Source organism: Eleutherodactylus coqui, chromosome 2 (genome assembly GCF_035609145.1).
Source record: "Eleutherodactylus coqui strain aEleCoq1 chromosome 2, aEleCoq1.hap1, whole genome shotgun sequence".
Taxonomy (NCBI): domain Eukaryota; kingdom Metazoa; phylum Chordata; class Amphibia; order Anura; family Eleutherodactylidae; genus Eleutherodactylus; species Eleutherodactylus coqui.
The window spans coordinates 158,231,233-158,253,608 of NC_089838.1; the positions used below are offsets into that span (position 1 = coordinate 158,231,233).

Here is a 22,376-nt window from a genome sequence, read left to right on the forward strand (position 1 = left end):
TTCATTGGTGCCTTTTAATGTACTATATCATATGGGGGAAATGGGAAAAAAGGTGGTTAAAGACTGATCTACATAAACTTTTTAGATGATAAGGGGGAAATCCAAGGTTAGAAACAGAATACCCATACAAACAAATATAGCTAAACACAAAATGCTAATATTTTTTATGAAAGGTGGCCAACCGCAAGCTGGAGTAAATATGTTGTTCTTGGAAGATGGCACTAGACAGTAAATACTGTGGGAGGGGGGAGAGCGGAGCATTTAATATATTAATCTCACTAACCCTGCCCAGTGTCCAGATAAATTCAAATAGGCCATTACTAAAGTCTGCAGAGAAGATACCCCTACTGACATTTGGTATCTATACACCTCCCTCCTCCCCACAGCCATGGCCATGTGCCTTAGAATAGTGCCCTGCAGGAACTTTGTGCATGTGGTGCTTTATTTCTTTTCTACTGATCCTGATTAAAGCTTACATTATAGTTAAAGGGGTTGTCCAGGTATAGAAAAACATTGCTGCTTTCTTACAAACACAGTGCCACCATATGATTATGTGTGATATTAAAGCTCCGCTCCATTCTAGGGAATGAGAGCTGAGCTGCAATACCAGACACAACCCATGGGCAAGGGTGGCACTATGTTTGGAAGAAAGTAACAACACTTTTTTAACACTGGACAACCGCTTTAATTCTGCCTCACAGTTGTATTTCCAAATCTGCAGACTGTTAAATTGACCCACTGGGCTTCAACAAACAAAGATGGACATGCTTCCTTTTTGACTAAATGATGCACACTGCATCGGTAATGCATCATTAGTCCAAGACACTGAACTCTGCTCTGATTGACCAGCGCTGGCCAGCTGTGTGCAGCATGTATTGTCTTTAGTTATGTCTAACATGTAGTTAGAGAAGAGTTTCCGGCATCTAGATCCCAGACCGGAGGGTTACTTTAAGTTCTTTAAGTTCTTCCGGCTTGTTTAATGTCTGTGCAAAGCCTGTTGTGATCATTAGCATTCTTGGAAGTGCAGTTTTTTACATCAGGTCCTCTAACTTAATCACAGGAAAAACCATTGGTCCAGAATGCATCTCAGTTGTGATGTTTGTTATAAGAGCTCAGCTAACGTGTTCAGATTGTGTCTGTTAACAAGTTAACTAATTCCAGTAGCAACCCGCAAAACTGTCAGTGTAGCTCATGTTATAAATAAGGATCAGTATAGCAATAAAGCAATTTCTTTACAAGATTACTTATTTCTATGAAAATTATATTAAAGGGTTTTCCCATCTGAGATGTCTATGGCATGTCCAGAGGATAAGCCATGAAAGTCTGGTAGATGCAGATCCCACCTCTGGGAACCAAATCTGTCTGAAGTTCTGGACTCCGCTTCTCCTAGCCCAGCTGAATGCAGTGCTTGGGTTATGTACAATAGTTATTGAGGCAAATGTGCCAAAACATTTCTATCCCATTCAGCCAGCTGAAACACATATTAAAATGATCTTCAGGAAGTATTGTGTGAAATCATTAGGGCTAGAATATAAGAGAGTCTTCAGAGTTCAATGAATAGTATCGTCAGAACACCCCTATCCATATGGATGTAATAGACATGGATGAGCCAGAACAGAGAACCACTAATAAGCAGCATCTTTTGCGCTGGCGGACTGGAGATTTATCTGAATGGCTGCTGTGCAATGCTACATTTACCCTGAAATTGTTGCTGCTGGGGGCATGTCTAGCTGGCTGCTGTTTTGCTAGGGATCCTGGGAGTCGAACCTGTGCTGATCAGCTGATTACTGTAGCAACTAGCATATTAAAGGGATTGTCTATGATAAAATAACCCCTTTAACCCTTTGCAATCCAATTTTGGATTCAGGATGTCCTAGGGAACTTTCTCTTTCTGCCATTATACAATGGCGCCATCTGCTTGCTAGAGCCAGTACTGCGGTATGGGACATGCTGGAGAGGCCCCCGACAACAGAGCGGCCAGTAATCTACAGTAAGAATACTCTGCCGGACGTCTTCCGACATCAGAGCTATCCAGCCTTCAATTAGAATGTCTTTAGACATCAGACATTGGGTTGGAAAGGGTTAAAGGAGATGTCTGCCCTTTACTGCTTTTCCCAGTATTTATTTAGTTACAGACTAGGAAATCATAGTTTTCTTATATACATGCATTTAAAATTCTGCTCCCATCCTTTTCTTTTACCAGTGCAGTGGCCCTTATCTGCACAGTAGAATGGTTTAGCCCGTGGACAGGTCTGTCCATAGTAATGGCCAGCAGTCATGTGACCCCTGGTGTTCAACTCACACAGTATTACTTCCAGCAGTGTCATCATGTTTGTCAGCATCTGTGGAGAAGCAGCTCTTATATTCTTCTCCCTGTCTCCTCTGTGTGTTTTCTTTCCAATTGACTTTATTAACAACAACATGAGAACATTACCTGGAAACAGTTCTGTCTTTTTTTTTTCTTTAAGAGCTGTTGTTAATAAAGTTAACTGCTAAATAAAAAACACAACTGTCCCCAGGTGATGTTCTCATGTTGTGGTTAATAAAGTCAACTGGAAAAGAAAATTATCACACAGAGGAGATGGTGGAAAATATAAGAGCTGCTTCTCCACAGGCACTGCTGCAGCAGGTAGTGATGCTGAGTGAGTTCTGCTCCTCAGTTATCTACTATTCACCTATTAGATACCGGATCAGTGTGAGCTGAACACCAGGGGTCACATGACTGCTGCCATTACTATGGTCAGACCTGTCCACGGGCTAAACCATTCTACTGTGCAGATAGGGGCCACAGCACTGTTAAAGAAAAGGATGGGAGCAGAATTTTAAGTGCAGATATATTAGAAATTTGTATGATTTCCTTTTCTGTAACTAAATAAATAAAAACTGTTAAAAGCAGTATAGGGTGGAGAACCCCTTTAAAGATTCACACTATGTGTCCTCTCATACAGTTATTCTTTGCTGGTATGAAAGCATTCCGTCTGTGTAACTAAGCAGATGTAGTTTGGCTGGGCTTTCAGTAATGCTGACTAGAAGTAGTTAAGTACCATTCTAACCTATGTGTTTAAAAAAACACACACTATGTGTTATATTAGAAATTGAATTTTACATCTCTTTGCCTGAGACCAACCTAAGTATAACATCACTTTGTATTTTCTATTTCCATAAAATAATAGGAATCAAATCAGCAACACTACCGGCTCAAGCAGTAACATGCATTAGGCTAGGCTATACACATCACGTCTTATGGGACTTGCACACAATTTTAGTCTTGAAACTTTTTTCCATCTCCAAACTTTCTCTTTACAAATGAAGACTTTGATCCTCAACGGTTGGGTTGCATAAACCTTCAATTCATATGTTTCCAAGAGCAGTAACAAGGGAATGGAACAATGCAGAGTTCTTAGAAAAAATTCACAATTCCTATGTAATGGGGAATGCAAGTATTTCCTAAAACAGACACGACAGGAGAGCTGACTCTTTAAGCATTTGTAGACGATGGTGCTAATAAAAGCCTAATGATCTGTTCATATATCGCTGATTTGCTGCAGATTCTGTTGTGGATTTTGGTGAAGATCTGTAGCGGATTTCACTCTTTCAATTAAATTGAAAGGCTGAAATCTGTTACAGATCTGCATCAAGATTTATAGCGACTCAGTGATGTGTGAACACACCCTAAGTAAAAGTCTACAGTCAGATTTATATTCAGAATTGATGTTGCTCTTTGTATTCTGAAGGATTATTGTGTATGAAGTACCATGTTTCCCTGAAAATAAGACCCTTTTTATGTAATGCAGCTAGGGCTTATTTTCAGGGTATACCTTATCCTGAAAAATCAGGGTACGTCTTATTTTCAGGGAAACGGGGTACTTGTGTGCATTGTGCACCTTGCACTTGAATAAAATATACAATTACTTAGCTTCAAAACATATTTGAACTCCAATAAAGAATAAACAGGCCACATTGTTCTATGATTACGACTACTTTCCCTTACTACATATGGAACATTTCTGATTCATATTATTATTTAGGTCAGTATGATCTGCTCAATACCCTTTCCCCAATATATGAGTATAAAGAAAACAGAACAAGCACTTTTAGTACATCGATTATTGAAGTGAGAAGAGTGGATATCTAGAGGTACTGCATACGTGAATAGGTAACTTGAGTCTGTAACTTGATTTCTGGATAAGTCATTGTGTTTCTAGGGACTGGACTTCCTTTCCTATATCTTTCCTTCAGGTAAATATAATAATACAATATGGCTTCTGTCTCATGCACGTCTGTATCTGTCATCTAAATAATCTCCATTTCCCTTATTTTTCTGTTATCATGTTACATGTAGGGGTTATCTCATGTTGTGGATCACTCCATCTTACCACTAAGCTCTTCACCCAAACTTCAGGTACCATTTCAATGTTTCTTCTGATTGTGGAAGATTAGGACGCACCTTTATCTCTATTTTAATCAATGTAATAATGTCTCGTTCTAATTCTTCAATGAACTGTGCTTTTTTAGAACTGTATTAGTCTGAAGGTGCCCTACATCTGAAAAAATCAGATATTTGTTTGTGTGTGAATATTTCACGTTATTTGTAAACACTGAAATCAGTTATCACTACATTGTGGGATCATTGAGCTCATACTAGAAAAAACAAACAAATATACTATTTGATATTTTCAAATCTGTCATCATGAACCATTAGGCCGCCTGCAGACGAGCGGGTCGGATCCGGCAGCGAGAAATCTCGCCGCGCGATCCGACCCCAGAGCCTGCAGGGACGAGCGCGTACTCACCCGCGCCTGGCGGCCCCGGCTCTTTGATGTGCCGGCTGCCGCGCAGCCGGCGCATGCGCAGACTGGAGCCGGCGGCCAGGTGAGTGCGTGCCCCGCAGAAAATTAGGACATGCCGCGGTTTGTTTGCCGCGCGAGATTTCGCGCGGCCAAACCGCGGCCGTCTGCATAGGAGTGCGTATTGTAATGCACTCCTATGCAGACTTTCAGCGGCGGAAATCCCGCGGGAAATCCCGCGGCGGGATTTCCGCTCGTCTGCAGGCGGCCTTAATAAACATTTCTACTGGACACCTTAAGCCGGCCACACACACATAAGATACAAATTGACAAAACCCAGCAATTTTGGTGAGATTGACCAACAATTGTCTCTAATGGGGGCCTCCAAACTCTCCTTCTCAGGCAGAGAAACAAAGGGTCGGGAATGTTGGATTTCATAATGCTTGATTTTTTGTTCTCCCCATTGAAATAATATAGGCTCATCCAAGTTGAAAATGAATGTTTATGGTGGAGAGCGGAGAAATAACTGTTGGTTGCACAAGCATTTGGCTAATAGTTATCTCTAGAGTATATCCAGCTATAATTCTTTAAGATCACTTAAAGACTTTTACTAAAACGTCTGATCGTATGATTGCAGATGTCTTATAAATGTCCATGTTAGGAGAGCTTTAAGACACTTTTAAGGGAATCTGTCACAACTTTTATTGCTCTCTCTGAGGGCGCCATAAAGTAGTGACTGGCACGCTGATTTCAGCACTATGTGAAGTTTATTAGAAAAGACTTTTAAATGGTGTCAGTGCTCTCATTGCGCTGGGGGGAAGTAATCCATAATGGGGATGAGCTGCGGGGTAGCCCTGCCCACCGGCCACTGGTTTAAAGACATCAATAAGAAGCTAGAAGAAGAGGCTAGCCCTGCAGCTCATGAATATTGTGGAATCCGTCCTCCCAGGGCCAATAAAGAGAGAGCAGCAATAAGGTAACAGATTCCCCTTCGTACATTTTTCAAGCAGGTCATACTAAATGCTAAGTATCTCATTGTAAGGCAAACATACTGTACCTCTCAGTTTACAGAAGGGAGATTTTTTGAAAATACAAAGTAGCTTGTTTATTGGAACTGATTGATCTGTTTTGGAGAGTCTTCACCTACTTGGAGCCTCACTGATATTTAAAAGTAATTTTTTTTAGAAGTAATGCCCAAAATATTATGCCAATAATATAATATCTATGCAATGGTAACAAAACTGGTGACCATCAAAACATTCAAAATGTTAACCAGCTTTGTGTAATAAGAATGTTATGTTAAGTGTTTTCTAAACCCTCATTTTCTCTTCCTGTGTGACTTGCTAGATTACTTTCCTTGCTCGTGTGTCAGCAGCTACATAATGTTGGTGCAAACTTTAGACTAAATTATGCAGTCTATGCCGTGAAGTTACAGATCTATAAAACCTTCTGTAAGACTTTTTTCAATGACATGCATTTTTTGTGGCAGTTTTTCAGGGCTTGTAAAAACCACCATTAAATTCATGCATTTTTTTGAAATAATTCTTTTTTGGAGGTGCATTAAATGGCGTGAAATTGCACCAAAATAGAGCAGACAGCACTTGAAAATCGCAGCATTAGAAAATGCTGTGCTCGAACGCAGGTCTGCAAGGCTCCAGTGAAATCAATAGGACCATTGTACGATGATTAGCATGGCGTCCAAATGCTGCAGTAATCGTGGTAAAAAGCGCATGAGTGAGAGTGGCCTTAAAGTGACCCTCTGGTCTTAGACAAAGAAAGATGGCTGCACCGCTTCTCTGACTAACTGGTACTAATTAGTATTCATCAGTAGTCCAACACAACACACTACTCACTGCTTTGAATGTTGTCCAACATTGGCTAGTCAGAGCAGCATGTAGTGTCTTGCACATTGTGCATTATTAGTATGCACCATTAGTCTATGAGATAGTCATCTTTGTTTGTCTAGGACCGTAGGGTCTCTTTCAGGAAATCTGAACAACTGTTCTTTCTTGTGCCAATCCTTTGCACAAATTCCCACAGTTACCCATTACAGATTATTATCCTTTTCATCTTTTTAAAAAATCAAGGATTGGCCAATTAAAGGTCGTCGCACTTCGCGTCCCATGAATGCATAGGGAAGAAGTGTTACAGCCGTTACTTAGAGACAAGACAGAGTTACCTTCAGGCAATCCTGGGTCCAGTAAAATATCAGATGATAGCCAAGATACTGTACAGAACTAGTCACTGCCACTACTATACATTTTCAGTATTGGAAGAACTTGGATAACTACCAAATTGATTTTGACTCTTCTGACTTTAAATTTCGCTAATGTAATGAAATGCTAAATTAATCAAAATTTGTTGGAAGAAATTTAATTTACCTTAGGGCCCCGTGAAAACAGCTTTGGAATGATTTAGTCAATGAAAAAATGCTATGTACATGTATAAGGAAAGTAAACAAGGCTTATGAAACCCTTAACTATGACATTCTTATTATGAAAAGAGTGTGCTTATTAAAGTGCCACTGTCGTTAGATGGTGGCACTTTAAATGCAGCCATCCATGAAATACCTATGACCATTTTGGGCAGCAGTCGCAGAGTTAACTGAACCAGATTGCAAGCATGTTATTCATCACATCCACAGCCCCTTTGGACAAGACACAGTAGCACAGCTGGTTGGAGGAGAACCAGTAACCAATAGGGTTTTTCTCTACTGATGCCCAGAAGTTCCATTTCATCAGAATTACAGAAGAAGTTCTGGGCTGTACAACTTCCACTCTGCCTCCGCTGTAATGACTGGTCATAGGCATTTTATAAATGCCTGCTTCTAAAGTGCTACATCCTATGTCAGTAGCACTTTACATTAAGATTTGTTGTTTCGTGTGTCTAATTAAATTGTTTGATATCACTGTTCTACACACATCTTTATTGGGAGAATTGTTTAGAATTTGCTCTAAATTGATTTTTCTTTTTTGTTCATTTTTTATAATAGAAAGGTCCTGTCTCTGAACAGAATTCCATTGTGTTATCTCTAGTTTTCCTTAGATATTATTTGTCAAACAACTTTTCTTATGCCCAAGCTGACATGTTAGACATAGATCTTCAATTATTTGACTTTCTTTCTGTTAATTTTAATTGTATCTATTTAAATAATAAACTTATAAAAGCCCATATATGAAGAACAGAGTAAAATACTTGAGATTGTAACAAATTCTAATGGAAAATTTGTTGTAGTAAACATAGTTCAATCCCACCTCACAAAGTACAGAATTTAAGGTGTACCTAACTTTTCAGATGACGTTTCAGAATAAGCTGCCATGTGTGTATAATAACATTATATTTGGATATTATATTTTTACATTGTTTCCGCAGCGTGTACACCTGATGCTCAGTTCTCTCAAGACTGTTTGGGGAGCCTGCTGCTGTGCGGTGTTTTATAGACTATACACAGAACTGCAATTTTTGGTCTCTAGCTATCTGTAAGACACACACAGAAAACATCATTATGTAAGATAGTGTATAGCAAAACTGAACAGTGAACATGTGGATAAATAACAGTAAATCACTGACCAGTATCTTTAAGCACATCTGTTTGAGTCTCTGCTTCAATCCTCTTCCTCCCTCCCCTACACTCTCATAGACTTAAACAAGCATTATGACTCATTTCCCCTCTCCACTTCCGCTTGTGTCGTAGTGTAGTCTCAACTAGCACACCTGATGGCTGGCAGTGAACAGGAAGTTAGGAGGAAGGGAGACCCCTAATGGCCAGCACAAGTTGTTTGAAAAGTTAGTAGCCATTTAATGGAACTGCTTCAAGTATAGTGGTGTCATATACCACAGGACATCTTCAGAAGTCTTGATAGATCCATGCCTTGATGGATCATAGCTGTTTTGGTGGCATAAAGGTGACTTGCACAATATTAGGCAGGGGGTTTTAATGTTATGGTTAATCAGTGTATAGGTATAGTCCAGGGGCATAGCTAAAGGCTCATGGGCCTGGGTGCAAAAGTTTATCTTGGGGCCCCCAACTTCTTAACGAAGAGGTGTAACTTGAAGCTTCTGGGCCCCAATGCAAAACCTGTAACAGGGACCCAACTATAATGCTTTATTCATAGTACTGGGATCCCTATATGGAGAAGAGAGGCCTTATGGGCCCCCTGAGGCTCCTGGGCTCGGGTGCAACCGCATCCTCTGCATTCCCTATAGTTATGCCAGTGGGCATAGAATTTTCCTGAGACCTTACCCAGTATTCATTTAAATGCATCCTGCAATGCTTAATAAGTGTAGGACTTCATATGCAGTATTTGTCGTTTCATATCATTGCTCACGGAGGTGACATCAAAGAGGGGTGTGCAGTAGTTATGTGCAAGATATTATCCTCATAAAATACATTGTGCTGCAGTTCCAACTCTTAAAGCATGAGCCATAATCATTATGATACTGGTCTGCCACTGAGTGCACAGCTACACAAGCTGCGGGAATAAATACATTTCTTAATCATTATTATAGATATTTAAAATGTGATACCTAAAACACAGTAATACATTAATAAGTTCTTTTACATACTATATCACCCACACTTTGCTATATAGTAGCATACAGATCAGTTAATCAGCCAATTACTACTTCACAATGCCCTGAAACAGAGCATCACAATGAAGTGATCCAAAGATAATTGGCAGTAACATCAATGGCAATGTGCCAGTGTTATATGGTGCTTGCTGTTAAACTAACACTGGCATGTTATACCTGCACTCACCATCCGAAACTATGATGTGAGCTATATAATTAGACATAAAAATTCCCATACCTTCAGTGAAAGCGAGTTACTTTTTTACATCAATGATTGCATACTGGGAAGATGCTCAATGCACTGTGCCTCAATAGGACTATAGCACATGAAATCTGTATGTAGTAACATATATACAATGTAATTATCCTTCTTATACCTGTAGAGGTAATTATACTTCTACAGATATTTACATGCCTCTGCTTATGCAGTATCAAGCAAGCGGGCAGATGCTTGTCAATGACATCACCACCCTGTCGCTACCTGCTCCATTGAAGAAAGTGTTAGCTGATGGCAGGGGTGTAATGCCAAAAAAAGTGTTAGGGCTTTAAGTCATGGGGATCAGCTGATCATTGGGTCAACTGTCAGTGCGGACAGCACTGTCAACATTACTGTCTGCACTGACAGTGGGCTCAGCGATCAGCTGATCGGCAGAGATCTGGAATGGTGGAATCCCAATGATCAATTATTGATGACCCATCCTTAGGATAGGTCATCAATAGTACAAGTCCCAGACAACCCCTTTAACCCATTTAGGACCAAGCACTATAAATATACAGAGCTTTAGGCCCAGCCGTATGTATAATTATGGCGGGGTTAAAGCCTTCTGCTTCTGCAATCAATCAGAAGCAGGATGGGTTGTCAGCTGTTAATCACAGCTGATAACCCAGAGAAGGAGAGAGAAGTAGGTTTTAAGCCTTTCTGCCTCCTCCTTTCTTCAGTACACATCGTTCAATGAGCACTATGTAGTAAAAGTGAAAGTAGAAGTCTTTCTTCCACCATGGGAGCTCGGGGGTCATGTGACTGCCTGGATTCCTTGCTATAGCAGAGCTGCAGGGTCCAAAAAGACCCTGATCAGCTCTGCCAGTGACTATTGTCACTATAGGAGATGTTTTCCCCTGTAACTGGGGCTCCTATGGATGCCCCAGCTACAGAAGGAAAGTATCAAATAAAAACAAAACAAAAAAACATGTGAATGTCCCCCAGAGGTCTTATATGACATCATGGGGGACATAGATAGTAAAAAATATAATTACATAAATAAGTTTTAAAAAAAATTACAGAACAAAAAAAAAAATATATATACATAAGAAAGAAAATAACCCAAAGTCGACACCAACCAAAACCGTTTCTATATGTAATCCAAAACCTTACATATTATATATCAAAACATCCAAAGCAAAATGAGGGGAACCTGTTGCCTGACTTTATTTTAGTGTAAATATACTAATTAAAAAAAAACAAAACCTAGAATTGTTAAAAAAATCATTTTTTTTTAGGTTTCTACCCCCAATAAAACAAAAAAACGGGGAAAAAAGTCAGTGAAAAAGACACTTAAAAAATAGCCCTGTATGTCATGTAAAAAAACGCAATAGGGCAGTAAAACCACCACATGGGTAAAATCCCTAAAAAGTGTCTGGTCCTTAAGGTACAAAACAGCCTGATCCTTAAGCAGTTAAGCCCCTGCAGACATGAAGAACTTATATTACTGTGATATTCAACCATCTCAGTGTGTTTGATTGCCCTGGGGCAACATAAGGTTACTTTCACATATTGATGGTGTTGAATCAAATATACATTTATAATCAGTGGCATAACTTAATGGTCTTGGTCCGAATGCAAATTCAGCCACCTGGCCCCCCAATTATCACATGTAATTTATAGTATTGAGCTTCTAAAATAGGACAGAGAGACCTTTTGGACGCCCTTCGGATACAGGGCCTACGTGTGACTGCATTCCCTACACCCTGTATACTCTATGAGAGCTTTCGAGAATCAAGCTCTGAATATACAGAAAGCTGCAGTAACTCTATTCTTCTGCTTTGCCAACTGTATACAGCATGCCTGGATACTGGCCTGCAGAGCAAGCACTAGATTATTACATCCATTATGAAAATGTATTCCGTAATGTATGTACAATTTAACACTAACCTTTTCAGTGGGCAGTCTTTTTTTAGCACGCTCTCTGCATTCCCTGGCATTAGCTGGAAATGGGTTTCTAAACTAATTTCAAACTCGTTTAGCTGCAGTTTCCAGATCTACTTGATAATTCAGGAAATTAGTTTGGAAATACTTGCCATCATCATAATTCACCGGAATTATTATCCCTACAACTAAGCTATTAATTACAGTTCTTTGTGTACGCTCATGCTTTGATTATATTCAGGATTTTTCTTAAAGGGCCACTCCAGCAAAAACACATTTTTTCATCTCTGCCCCCTCACCTGATTGCCTGTCACTATCTGGAGGTCTCCTTTGTGTATTCTAGCCACTTCCCTCTACTGCAGCCCACTTAACAACCACCATCTTGATGCTGAAAGATTTTGGTTTCACTTTCACATCTATCCCATGACGCATCAGCATAGCTACACCATTTCTTTCTGCATGGGAGAACAGTTTAATTATCATTAACTCCTACAGTCTTCTAAATAAGCTACAGCCCATAACTATCCAGTCATGAGCATGAGCAATGATCTCCTCTATCATAGCTGTGTGACAGGAGCTGTGTGATAATCATCAATAACTGTAACAGGAATGCCTGTGCCCCATTGCAGCCAGGTTCTGTATAAAAACATCAAACAGACTGAGAAATCGACTTGAAAAGGAATCCATAACCCACAAGTAGATCTGAGCTGGTCAGAATTGAGATCACATGACCATCTGAGGAGAAAGTTTCAGATAGAGAGAAATAACTAACCAAGGTAACAATAGCTCACTTATATATACTGGGGGATAGCTTCATGCATTAAAAAGAACTGAAGTGGCTCATTAATTGTGAGTCAAACGTTGATTAAATCTATTGTTCTTGCTTTTACAATGGCACTTCTAAAACAATGGGACCACAATACCAAAAGTAACTGTCTGTCAATGTGAATGCTCTATTTTTTCAATAAAAGATGTAAATCTTTATTCCATTATTCTGCAGGGAAAATCAAAGTGACTCAGAATATGGTTTATGAGAAATACAGGGGAGCCCATCTATAAAGGGAATGTCTATAATAATAAAACTTCCCAGAGAGTCTTCGGTGTATTTGATTAGGCAACATTTAATGCTGCTGGTCACATTCACTACAAATGCAAATTGCTGAATTTGCATGAGCAGTTTATCTCAAAAACTAATTAAGATCTGCTGGGAATACATCATAATGTCAGAATATTAGAAGGTATTAGTTGAAGGAGGTATTTTCATTTAAAAAGCATGCCTAATATTTTTTTGACTTGGTTCTCAGCTTTTGCCCAGTGGATTTACTTTACAGGATCGGCAAGTGTTTCCCATTGTTTTCAAAGGGATACATTGCATTGTACTCATGTGCAAATCACATGGCGTATGATGTGTTTTACTATCCCATTAAAACTAACGGGTGATGTGTTTCGATGAACTCAAAAAGATAGGACATGCAGCGATCTTTTTGCCTCACCACGATGCAGTGAGGGAAAACATCACTCATATGTATAACTGCATTCAAAAGAATAGAGTTCATATTCACGTGAGTTTTGTGTCTCACAACATACCAAACTCACGCAAGATTCTCGACCGGGTGAAGCCAGCCTTAGCCTGAAAGCACAACTGAGATATTTGTCCCAACTTTGTCAAGCATGCATGTGTATGTTTGATCTGTAAAGCGCTGTGGAATATGCTGGCACTATATAAATAAAGATCATTATTATTTCAATGTAAGCAGAATAAGCTATTGGGAGACATTTCTGGCAGAACTAATCTTCCATGTGAGGATGCTGAAATCTAATACAGTGCTGCCTTGGGTTAGGAGTTTAATTCGTTTCGTGACGGAACTCTTAACCCAAAACACTCGTAAGTCAAATCAATTTTCCCCATTGAAATGAATGGAAAAGCCATTAATCCGTTCCGGATCGCAAGCTCTCCCATTGCATTCAATGGGGCTGCCGGCAGCAACGGCAGCCAAATTAAAAAGCAAAGCTGCAGTGCAGAAGCAGTCTCGTTAATGAGAGCAAAAATTCGGAGAGAGCCTGCTCACAAGTCAAAAAAGCTTGCAAGCTGGGGTGCTCACATCCTGAGGTATCACTGTATTCCTTCTTTCCTCTAACACTGATCTTCAGAGGACTGTCCCATTGCCCCTACACAAGTTTGCTTGACTCATCAAATATGTAGCACCAGGATAATGCGTACACTTGAGGGCATTTTACTTTTTAAATGCACGTAATTTAGGCTGAAATATCATTTTTGCAATAGGGTTTTATTAACCCCTTAGTGGTGAAGCCTGTTTGCGTCTTCACGACGGAGCCAAATTTTGGAAATCTGACGTGTCTCTTTAACATAGAATAACTCCATAAAGGTTTTGCATATCCCAGTGATTTTGACATTGTTTTTCGCCACATATTGTACTTCATTTACTTCGAATAGACTGATAGAATTTATGAATATTTATTAAAATTGCCAAAATTGGGAAAATTTTGGAGAAAATGTTATTTTTTCACATTTTCAACTGCGGTAACTCAAATATGTGCAAACATACTCTACAAATGTTTGCTAAGATATATATTTTTTTCATCTGTTTACTTTATTCTGGGTGCACATTGGAAAAACCTTGTTGTTTTTTTTAACCATTTAGGAGACTTACAAATTTAACATTGCTTATCAACATTTTGAGGAACACTTAGTTTTCCTACACCAAGCCAAGATTGCAAAGGCTCATAGGTGTCAGAATGATAGATACCTCCACAAATGACCCAATTTTAAAACCTACACCCCTTAATATATTCACTGATGGGTGTCATGAGTATTTTGTACCCACAGTTTTGTTTCAGGAATTATTGCAATTTAGAGGAGAAAAAATTAAATTTGATATTTTTACCAATTTCTCATTTCAAAGACATATTTTTTTCTATAGTACACATGAAAATAAGAATTTACTCCCTAAAATGAATACCCCTGTTTGTTCTGTGTTGAAAAGCATACCCATTGTGGCCCTAATCCTATGTCCATATGCACAATGGGTCCCAAACCGAAAGGAGCAGCGGATGGCTTTCAGAACAGACATTTGGCTTAAAGGTGATTTAGGCCCCATTGCACACTTGTAGAGACCTTGAGCAGCAAAAACGACAGGGAACCCCACAAATGACTACATTTTAAAAACTAGGCACCTTAACGAATTCATCTAGGGGTGTACTATGTTTTTCACCCCACAGTTTTTGAATGAATCTAAGCAAAGCAGAGGGAAAACAAATTACAAATTTCATTTTTTTGGCAATTGTGTCATTTTAAAAACAGGGTTTTTTTGTACAACACACATATCAATGAAGACTTTCACACCCAAATCGATACCCTTATTTACCACGTGTTCAGAAACATACCCATTGTGGCCCTAATCTTCTATCTGTATGCAAGGCTCAAAACGAAAGGAGCAGCTGGTGGCTTTCAGAACAGTCATTTTGCTTGAAGGTCTTTTAGGTCCTGTTTAGAGATGAGCGAGCATACTCGTCCGAGCTTGATGCTTGTTCGAGTATTAGGGTGCTCGAGATGCTCGTTACTCGAGACGAGCACCACGCGGTACTCGTCTCGATTAAACGAGCACTGACCATTGAATTCAATGGAGCCGGCAATACAGCCGACTCCATTGAAAGCAATGGGCTGCCGACGATCGCGGGATGAATTGTCGGGAAGGGGTTAAATATATAAGCCCTTCCCTGCAATTCATCTAGAAATGTGTAAAAATAAAAAATATATATATACTTACCTGGTCCCGGCAGAACGATGTTAGCCCATTGAATTCAATGGAGCCGGCAATACAGCCGACTCCATTGAAAGCAATGGGCTGCCGGCGATCGCGGGATGAACTGTCGGGAAGGGGTTAAATATATAACCCCTTCCCTGCAATTCATCCAGAAATGTGTAAAAATAAAAAATATATATATACTTACCTGGTCCCGGCAGACGGAGTTCAGCATGACAGGCTGCAGTTCTCCTGAACTGCTCTGAACAGCTGTGAGTAGTATTCAGCAGCCGGGGATTTAAAATCCCCGCCTGCTGAATGAGAGGCCTCTGATTGGTCACAGCCCGACCAATCAGATGCATCCCTCACTCACACCCATTCATGAATTCATGAATGGGTGAGTGAGGGCTGCCTCTGATTGGCTCAGGGGCAGCTCTCAGCTGTCCCTGCGCTGAGCCAATCAGAGGCATCCCTCACTCACCCATTCATGAATTCATGAATGGGTGTGAGTGAGGGATGCCTCTGATTGGTCAGGCTGTGACCAATCAGAGGCCTCTCATTCAGCAGGCGGGGATTTTAAATCCCCGGCTGCTGAATACTACTCACAGCTGTTCAGAGCAGTTCAGGAGAACTGCAGCCTGCCGCGCTGAACTCCGTCTGCCGGGACCAGGTAAGTATATATATATTTTTTATTTTTACACATTTCTAGATGAATTGCAGGGAAGGGCTTATATATTTAACCCCTTCCCGACAATTCATCCCGCGATCGCCGGCAGCCCATTGCTTTCAATGGAGTCGGCTGTATTGCCGGCTCCATTAAATTCAATGGGCTAACATCGTTCTGCCGGGACCAGGTAAGTATATATATATTTTTTATTTTTACACATTTCTGGATGAATTGTAGGGAAGGGCTTATATATTTAAGCCCTTCCCGACAATTCATCCCGCGTACGGGGTCTCACTCTTGCCGCTATTGTGGCTTAATAGTGGGACCTGGGAACTTGAGATACAGCCCAAAATGTAGCTCCTCGCCTGCCCTATTTGTTTCTGTGTCGTTTCCATCACTTTCTTGTGTTTTGCAGATTTTCACAAATGAAAACCTTAGCGAGCATCGGCGATATACAAAAATGCTCGAGTCACCCATTGACTTCAATGGGGTTCGTTACTCGAAACGAACTCTCGAGCATCACTGAAAGTTCGACTCGAGTAACGAGCACCCGAGCATTTTGGTGCTCGCTCATCTCTAGTCCTGTTGCACACTTGTAGAGCCCTTGAGCGACCAAAACAATTGGGAACCCCCACAAATGACCCCATTTTGAAAACTAGGCCCTTTAATGAATTCATCTAGGGGTGTACTGCATATTTTGAGCCCACAATTTTTGAATGAATCTAAGCCACGCAGAAGGAAAAAATTACGATTTTCAATTTTTTTTGTCAATTGTGTCATTTTAAAAATAGGGTTTTTTTTGTACAGCTCACATATGAATGAAGACTTTTACCCCAAAATGGATACCACTGTTTGTCCCATGTTCAGAAATATACCTATTGTGGCCCTAATCTTCTGTCTGGCTGCACAACAGGGCCCAAAACGAAAGGAGCGTTGAAGTTCAACTGTTTAACTTTTACGTTTCCCAGAGCCTCTCCAGTTTCTGCGCTTGCGTCTGCCATTTGGCTGACGTGTGCATGTGCCAAGTTTCAATATAAAGAAAGCAGCATCGGTGGTGTATACAGATTCAAAAAGTTCACCATATATTCTTCATCAAAAAAGCATTGTTTATTCATATCCTTAAATAGTCATAACAGCAGCAACAGTTGTTTCTACTAGAGATGAGCGAACGTACTCGTCCGAGCTTGATACTCGTTCGAGTATTAGCGTGTTCGAGATGCTCGTTACTAGAGGCAAGTACCATGCGATGTTCGAGTTACTTTCACTTTCATCTCTGAGACGTTAGCGCGCTTTTCTGGCCAATAGAAAGACAGGGAAGGCATTACAACTTCCCCCTGCGACGTTCAAGCCCTATACCACCCCCCTGCAGTGAGTGGCTGGCGAGATCAGGTGTCACCCGAGTATATAAATCGGCCCCTCCCGCGGCTCGCCACAGATGCATTCTGACAGAGATCAGGGAAAGTGCTGCTGGTGCTATAGGGAGAGCGTTAGGAGTTATTTTAGGCTTCAAGAACCCCAACGGTCCTTCTTAGGGCCACATCTGACCGTGTGCAGTACTGTTGAGGCTGCTTTTAGCAGTGTTGCACAATTTTTTTTTTTTGTATATCGGCCATGCAGAGCACTGCGTCCGCAGTCTGCAGTCATTGTACAGAGTATAGGGCCAGTACTGGTGAGGCAGGGAAAGAGATATTCAAACTATATAGGCAGTGGGCTTTTTCCAAAAAATTGGGGAAAAATACTATATTTGGGCTGCCTGTGACCGTCTTCAGTTTACTGTGTGTCTGCTGGGGGTAGTAGTCCTAATTGATACGCAGCTAAGCATTACAGCAGGCTTGCTGTCTCTGTTACATCAGCGCTGTCATCCCACCAGAGGGAAAGAATATACATAATATTATACGCTGCCTACAGTATCTATCTGCTGGGGGTAGTAGTCCTAATTAATACGCAGCTAAGCGTTACAGCAGGCTTGCGCAAAATTGTTTCCTGGATCTGCTGTCTCTTTTACATGGTCGCCGTCATCCCGCCAGAGGGAAACAGTATACATAATATTATACGCTGCCTACAGTATCTATCTGCTGGGGGTAGTAGTCGTAATTAATACGCAGCTAAGCGTTACAGCAGGCTTGCGCAAAATTGTTTCCTGGATCTGCTATCTCTGTTACATGATCGCCGTCATCCCGCCAGAGGGAAAGAGTATACATAATATTATACGCTGCCTACAGTATCTATCTGCTGGGGGTAGTAGTCCTAATTAATACGCAGCTAAACATTACAGCAGGCTTGCGCAAAATTGTTTCCTGGATCTGCTGTCTCTGTTACATGATCGCCATCATCACGCCAGAGGGAAACAGTATACATAATATTATACGCTGCCTACAGTATCTATCTGCTGGGGGTAGTAGTCCTAATTAATACGCAGCTAAGCGTTACAGCAGGCTTGCGCAAAATTGTTTCCTGGATCTGCTATCTCTGTTACATGATCGCCGTCATCCCGCCAGAGGGAAAGAGTATACATAATATTATACGCTGCCTACAGTATCTATCTGCTGGGGGTAGTAGTCCTAATTAATACGCAGCTAAGCGTTACAGCAGGCTTGCGCAAAATTGTTTCCTGGATCTGCTGTCTCTGTTACATGATCGCCATCATCCCGCCAGAGGGAAAGAGTATACATAATATTATACGCTGCCTACAGTATCTATCTGCTGGGGGTAGTAGTCGTAATTAATACGCAGCTAAGCGTTACAGCAGGCTTGCGCAAAATTGTTTCATGGATCTGCTGTCTCTGTTACATGATCGCCGTCATCCCGCCAGAGGGAAAGAGTATACATAATATTATACGCTGCCTACAGTATCTATCTGCTGGGGGTAGTGGTCCTAATTAATACGCAGCTAAGTGTTACAGCAGGCTTGTGCAAAATTGTTTCCTGGATCTGCTGTCTCTGTTACATCAGCGCTGTCATCCCGCCAGAGGGAAACAGTATACATAATATTATACGCTGCCTACAGTATCTGTCTGCTGTATCAGCTCAGCATTTAAAAAAAATAGAAGCAAAATACTTAAGGCCTACTACTGGCCTTTGGCCACTTGACTGTTTCTGCGCTGTGAATTCCACTAGCTCAGTCATACGCACCTACGTCTCACTACAGGCATGCGCAAAATTGTTTCCTGGCTCTGCTGTGCGTTCCGTAAGGGAAGTCAGCCTCCAACCACAGGCCAATAAGCGGCACATTTAATTACAGCGTTCTGTTTCTGCACTACTGGTAATACAGCATGCTGAGGGGTAGGGGTAGGCCTAGAGGACGTGGACGCAGGCGAGGACGCGGAGGCCCAAGTCAGGGTGTGGGCACAGGCCGAGCTCCTGATCCAGGTGTATCGCAGCCGACTGCTGCGGGATTAGGAGAGAGGCACGTTTCTGGCGTCCCCACATTCATCTCACAATTAATGGGTCCACGCGGTAGACCTTTATTAGAAAATGAGCAGTGTGAGCAGGTCCTGTCGTGGATGGCAGAAAGTGCATCCAGCAATCTATCGACCACCCAGAGTTCTGCGCCGTCCACTGCTGCAACTCTGAATCCTCTGGCTGCTGCTCCTCCTTCCTCCCAGCCTCCTCACTCCATTACAATGACACATTCTGAGGAGCAGGCAGACTCCCAGGAACTGTTCTCGGGCCCCTGCCCAGAATGGGCAGCAATGGTTCCGAATCTTCTCCCACTGGAGGAGTTTGTTGCGACCGATGCCCAACCTTTGGAAAGTTCCCAGGGTCCGGGGGATGAGGCTGGGGACTTCCGGCAACTGTCTCAAGAGCTTTCAGTGGGTGAGGAGGACGATGACGATGAGACACAGTTGTCTATCACTCAGGTAGTAGTAATTGGAGTAAGTACGAGGGAGGAGCGCACAGAGGATTCGGAGGAAGAGCAGCAGGACGATGAGGTGACTGACCCCACCTGGTTTGCTACGCCTACTGAGGACAGGTGTTCAGAGGGGGAGGCAAGTGCAGCAGCAGGGCAGGTTGGAAGAGGCAGTGCGGTGGCCAGGGGTAGAGGCAGGGCCAGACCGAATAATCCACCAACTGTTTCCCAAAGCGCCCCCTCGCGCCATGCCACCCTGCAGAGGCCGAGGTGCTCAAAGGTCTGGCAGTTTTTCACTGAGAGTGCAGACGACCGACGAACAGTGGTGTGCAACCTTTGTCGCGCCAAGATCAACCGGGGAGCTACCACCACCAGCCTCACCACCAGCATGCGCAGACATATGATGGCCAAGCACCCCACAAGGTGGGACGAAGGCCATTCACCGCCTCCGGTTTGCACCACTGCCTCTCCCCCTGTGCCCCAACCTGCCACTGAGATCCAACCCCCCTCTCAGGACACAGGCACTACCGTCTCCTGGCCTGCACCCTCACCCTCACCTCCGCTGTGCTCGGCCCCATCCACCAATGTCTCTCAGCGCACCGTCCAGCCGTCGCTAGCGCAAGTGTTGGAGCGCAAGCGCAAGTACGCCTCCACGCACCCGCACGCTCAAGCGTTAAAGGTGCACTTAGCCAAATTTATCAGCCTGGAGATGCTGCCGTATAGGGTTGTGGAAACGGAGGCTTTCAAAGGTATGATGGCGGTGGCGGCCCCGCGCTACTCAGTTCCCAGTCGCCACTACTTTTCCCGATGTGCCGTCCCAGCCCTGCACGACCACGTCTCCCGCAACATTGTACGCGCCCTCACCAATGCGGTTACTGCCAAGGTCCACTTAACAACGGACACGTGGACAAGCACAGGTGGGCAGGGCCACTATATCTCCCTGACGGCACATTGGGTGAATTTAGTGGAGGCTGGGACAGAGTCAGAGCCTGGGACCGCTCACGTCCTACCCACCCCCAGAATTGCGGGCCCCAGCTCAGTGGTGGTATCTGCGGCGGTGTATGCTTCCTCCACTAAACCACCCTCCTCCTCCTACGCAACCTCTGTCTCGCAATCAAGATGTGTCAGCAGCAGCACGTCGACAGCAGTCGGTGTCGCGCGGCGTGGCAGCACAGCGGTGGGCAAGCGTCAGCAGGCCGTGCTGAAACTACTCAGCTTAGGAGAGAAGAGGCACATGGCCCACGAACTGCCGCAGGGTCTGACAGAGCAGACCGACCGCTGGCTTGCACCGCTGAGTCTCCAACCGGGCATGGTCGTGTTTGACAACGGCCGTAACGTGCCTCACGCACGTGCCATGCCTGGCCCACATCTTTAATTTGGTGGTTCAGCGCTTTCTGAAAAGCTACCCACGCTTGTCAGACCTGCTCGGAAAGGTGCGCCGGCTCTGCGCACATTTCCGCAAGTCCCACACGGACGCTGCCACCCTGCGCACCCTGCAACATCGGTTTCATCTGCCAGTGCACCGACTGCTGTGTGACGTGCCCACACGGTGGAACTCTACGCTCCACATGTTGGCCAGGCTCTATGAGCAGCGTAGAGCTATAGTGGAATACCAACTCCAACATGGGCGGCGCAGTGGGAGTCAGCCTTCTCAATTCTTTACAGAAGAGTGGGCCTGATTGGCAGACATCTGCCAGGTCCTTGGAAACTTTGAGGAGTCTACCCAGATGGTGAGCGGTGATGCTGCAATCATTAGCGTCACCATTCCTCTGCTATGCCTCTTGAGAAGTTCCCTGCAAAGCATAAAGGCAGACGCTTTGCGCTCAGAAACAGAGACGGGGGAAGACAGTATGTCGCTGGATAGTCAGAGCACCCTCCTGTCTATATCTCAGCGCGTTGAGGGGGAGGAGAAGGAGCATGAGGAGGATGAGGAGGAGGGGGAAGAGACAGCTTGGCCCACTGCTGAGGGTACACATGCTGCTTGCCTGTCATCCTTTCAGCGTGTATGGCCTGAGGAGGAGGAGGAGGAGGATCCTGAAAGTGATCTTCCTAGTGAGGACAGCCATGTGTTGCGTACAGGTACCCTGGCACACATGGCTGACTTCATGTTAGGATGCCTTTCTCGTGACCCTCACGTTACACGAATTCTGGCCACTACGGATTACTGGGTGTACACACTGCTCGACCCACGGTATAAGGAGAACCTTTCCACTCTCATACCCGAAGAGGAAAGGGGTTCGAGAGTGATGCTATACCACAGGACCCTGGCGGACAAACTGATGGTAAAATTCCCATCCGACAGCGTTAGTGGCCGAAGGCGCAGTTCCGAGGGTCAGGTAGCAGGGGAGGCGCAGGGATCAGGCAGCATGTACAGCACAGGCAGCGGAACACTCTCTAAGGCCTTTGACAGCTTTCTGGCTCCCCAGCAAGACTGTGTCACCGCTCCCCAGTCAAGGCTGAGTCGGCGAGAGCACTGTAAAAGGATGGTGAGGGAGTACGTAGCCGATCACACGACCGTCCTCTGTGACGCCTCTGCCCCCTACAACTACTGGGTGTCGAAGCTGGACACGTGGCCTGAACTCGCGCTGTATGC

At 43.2% G+C, this 22,376-nt stretch overlaps 1 protein-coding gene across 3 annotated transcripts in view; it reads left to right on the forward strand.

Annotated features, from left to right (window-relative positions):
* The window catches only part of KCND2 (potassium voltage-gated channel subfamily D member 2), a 432,713-nt gene that overhangs the window by 385,970 nt on the left and 24,367 nt on the right, over positions 1-22,376 (forward strand). Inside the window, exon 5 of one of the 3 annotated variants that reach the window (XM_066591825.1) lies at positions 4,343-4,402. The exons of the other annotated variants lie outside the window; for them this stretch is intronic. Within the exon in view, the coding sequence (XP_066447922.1) occupies positions 4,343-4,402 (60 nt within the window). The remainder of the gene's footprint in view (positions 1-4,342; positions 4,403-22,376) is intronic. 3 annotated transcript variants of the gene reach the window in all.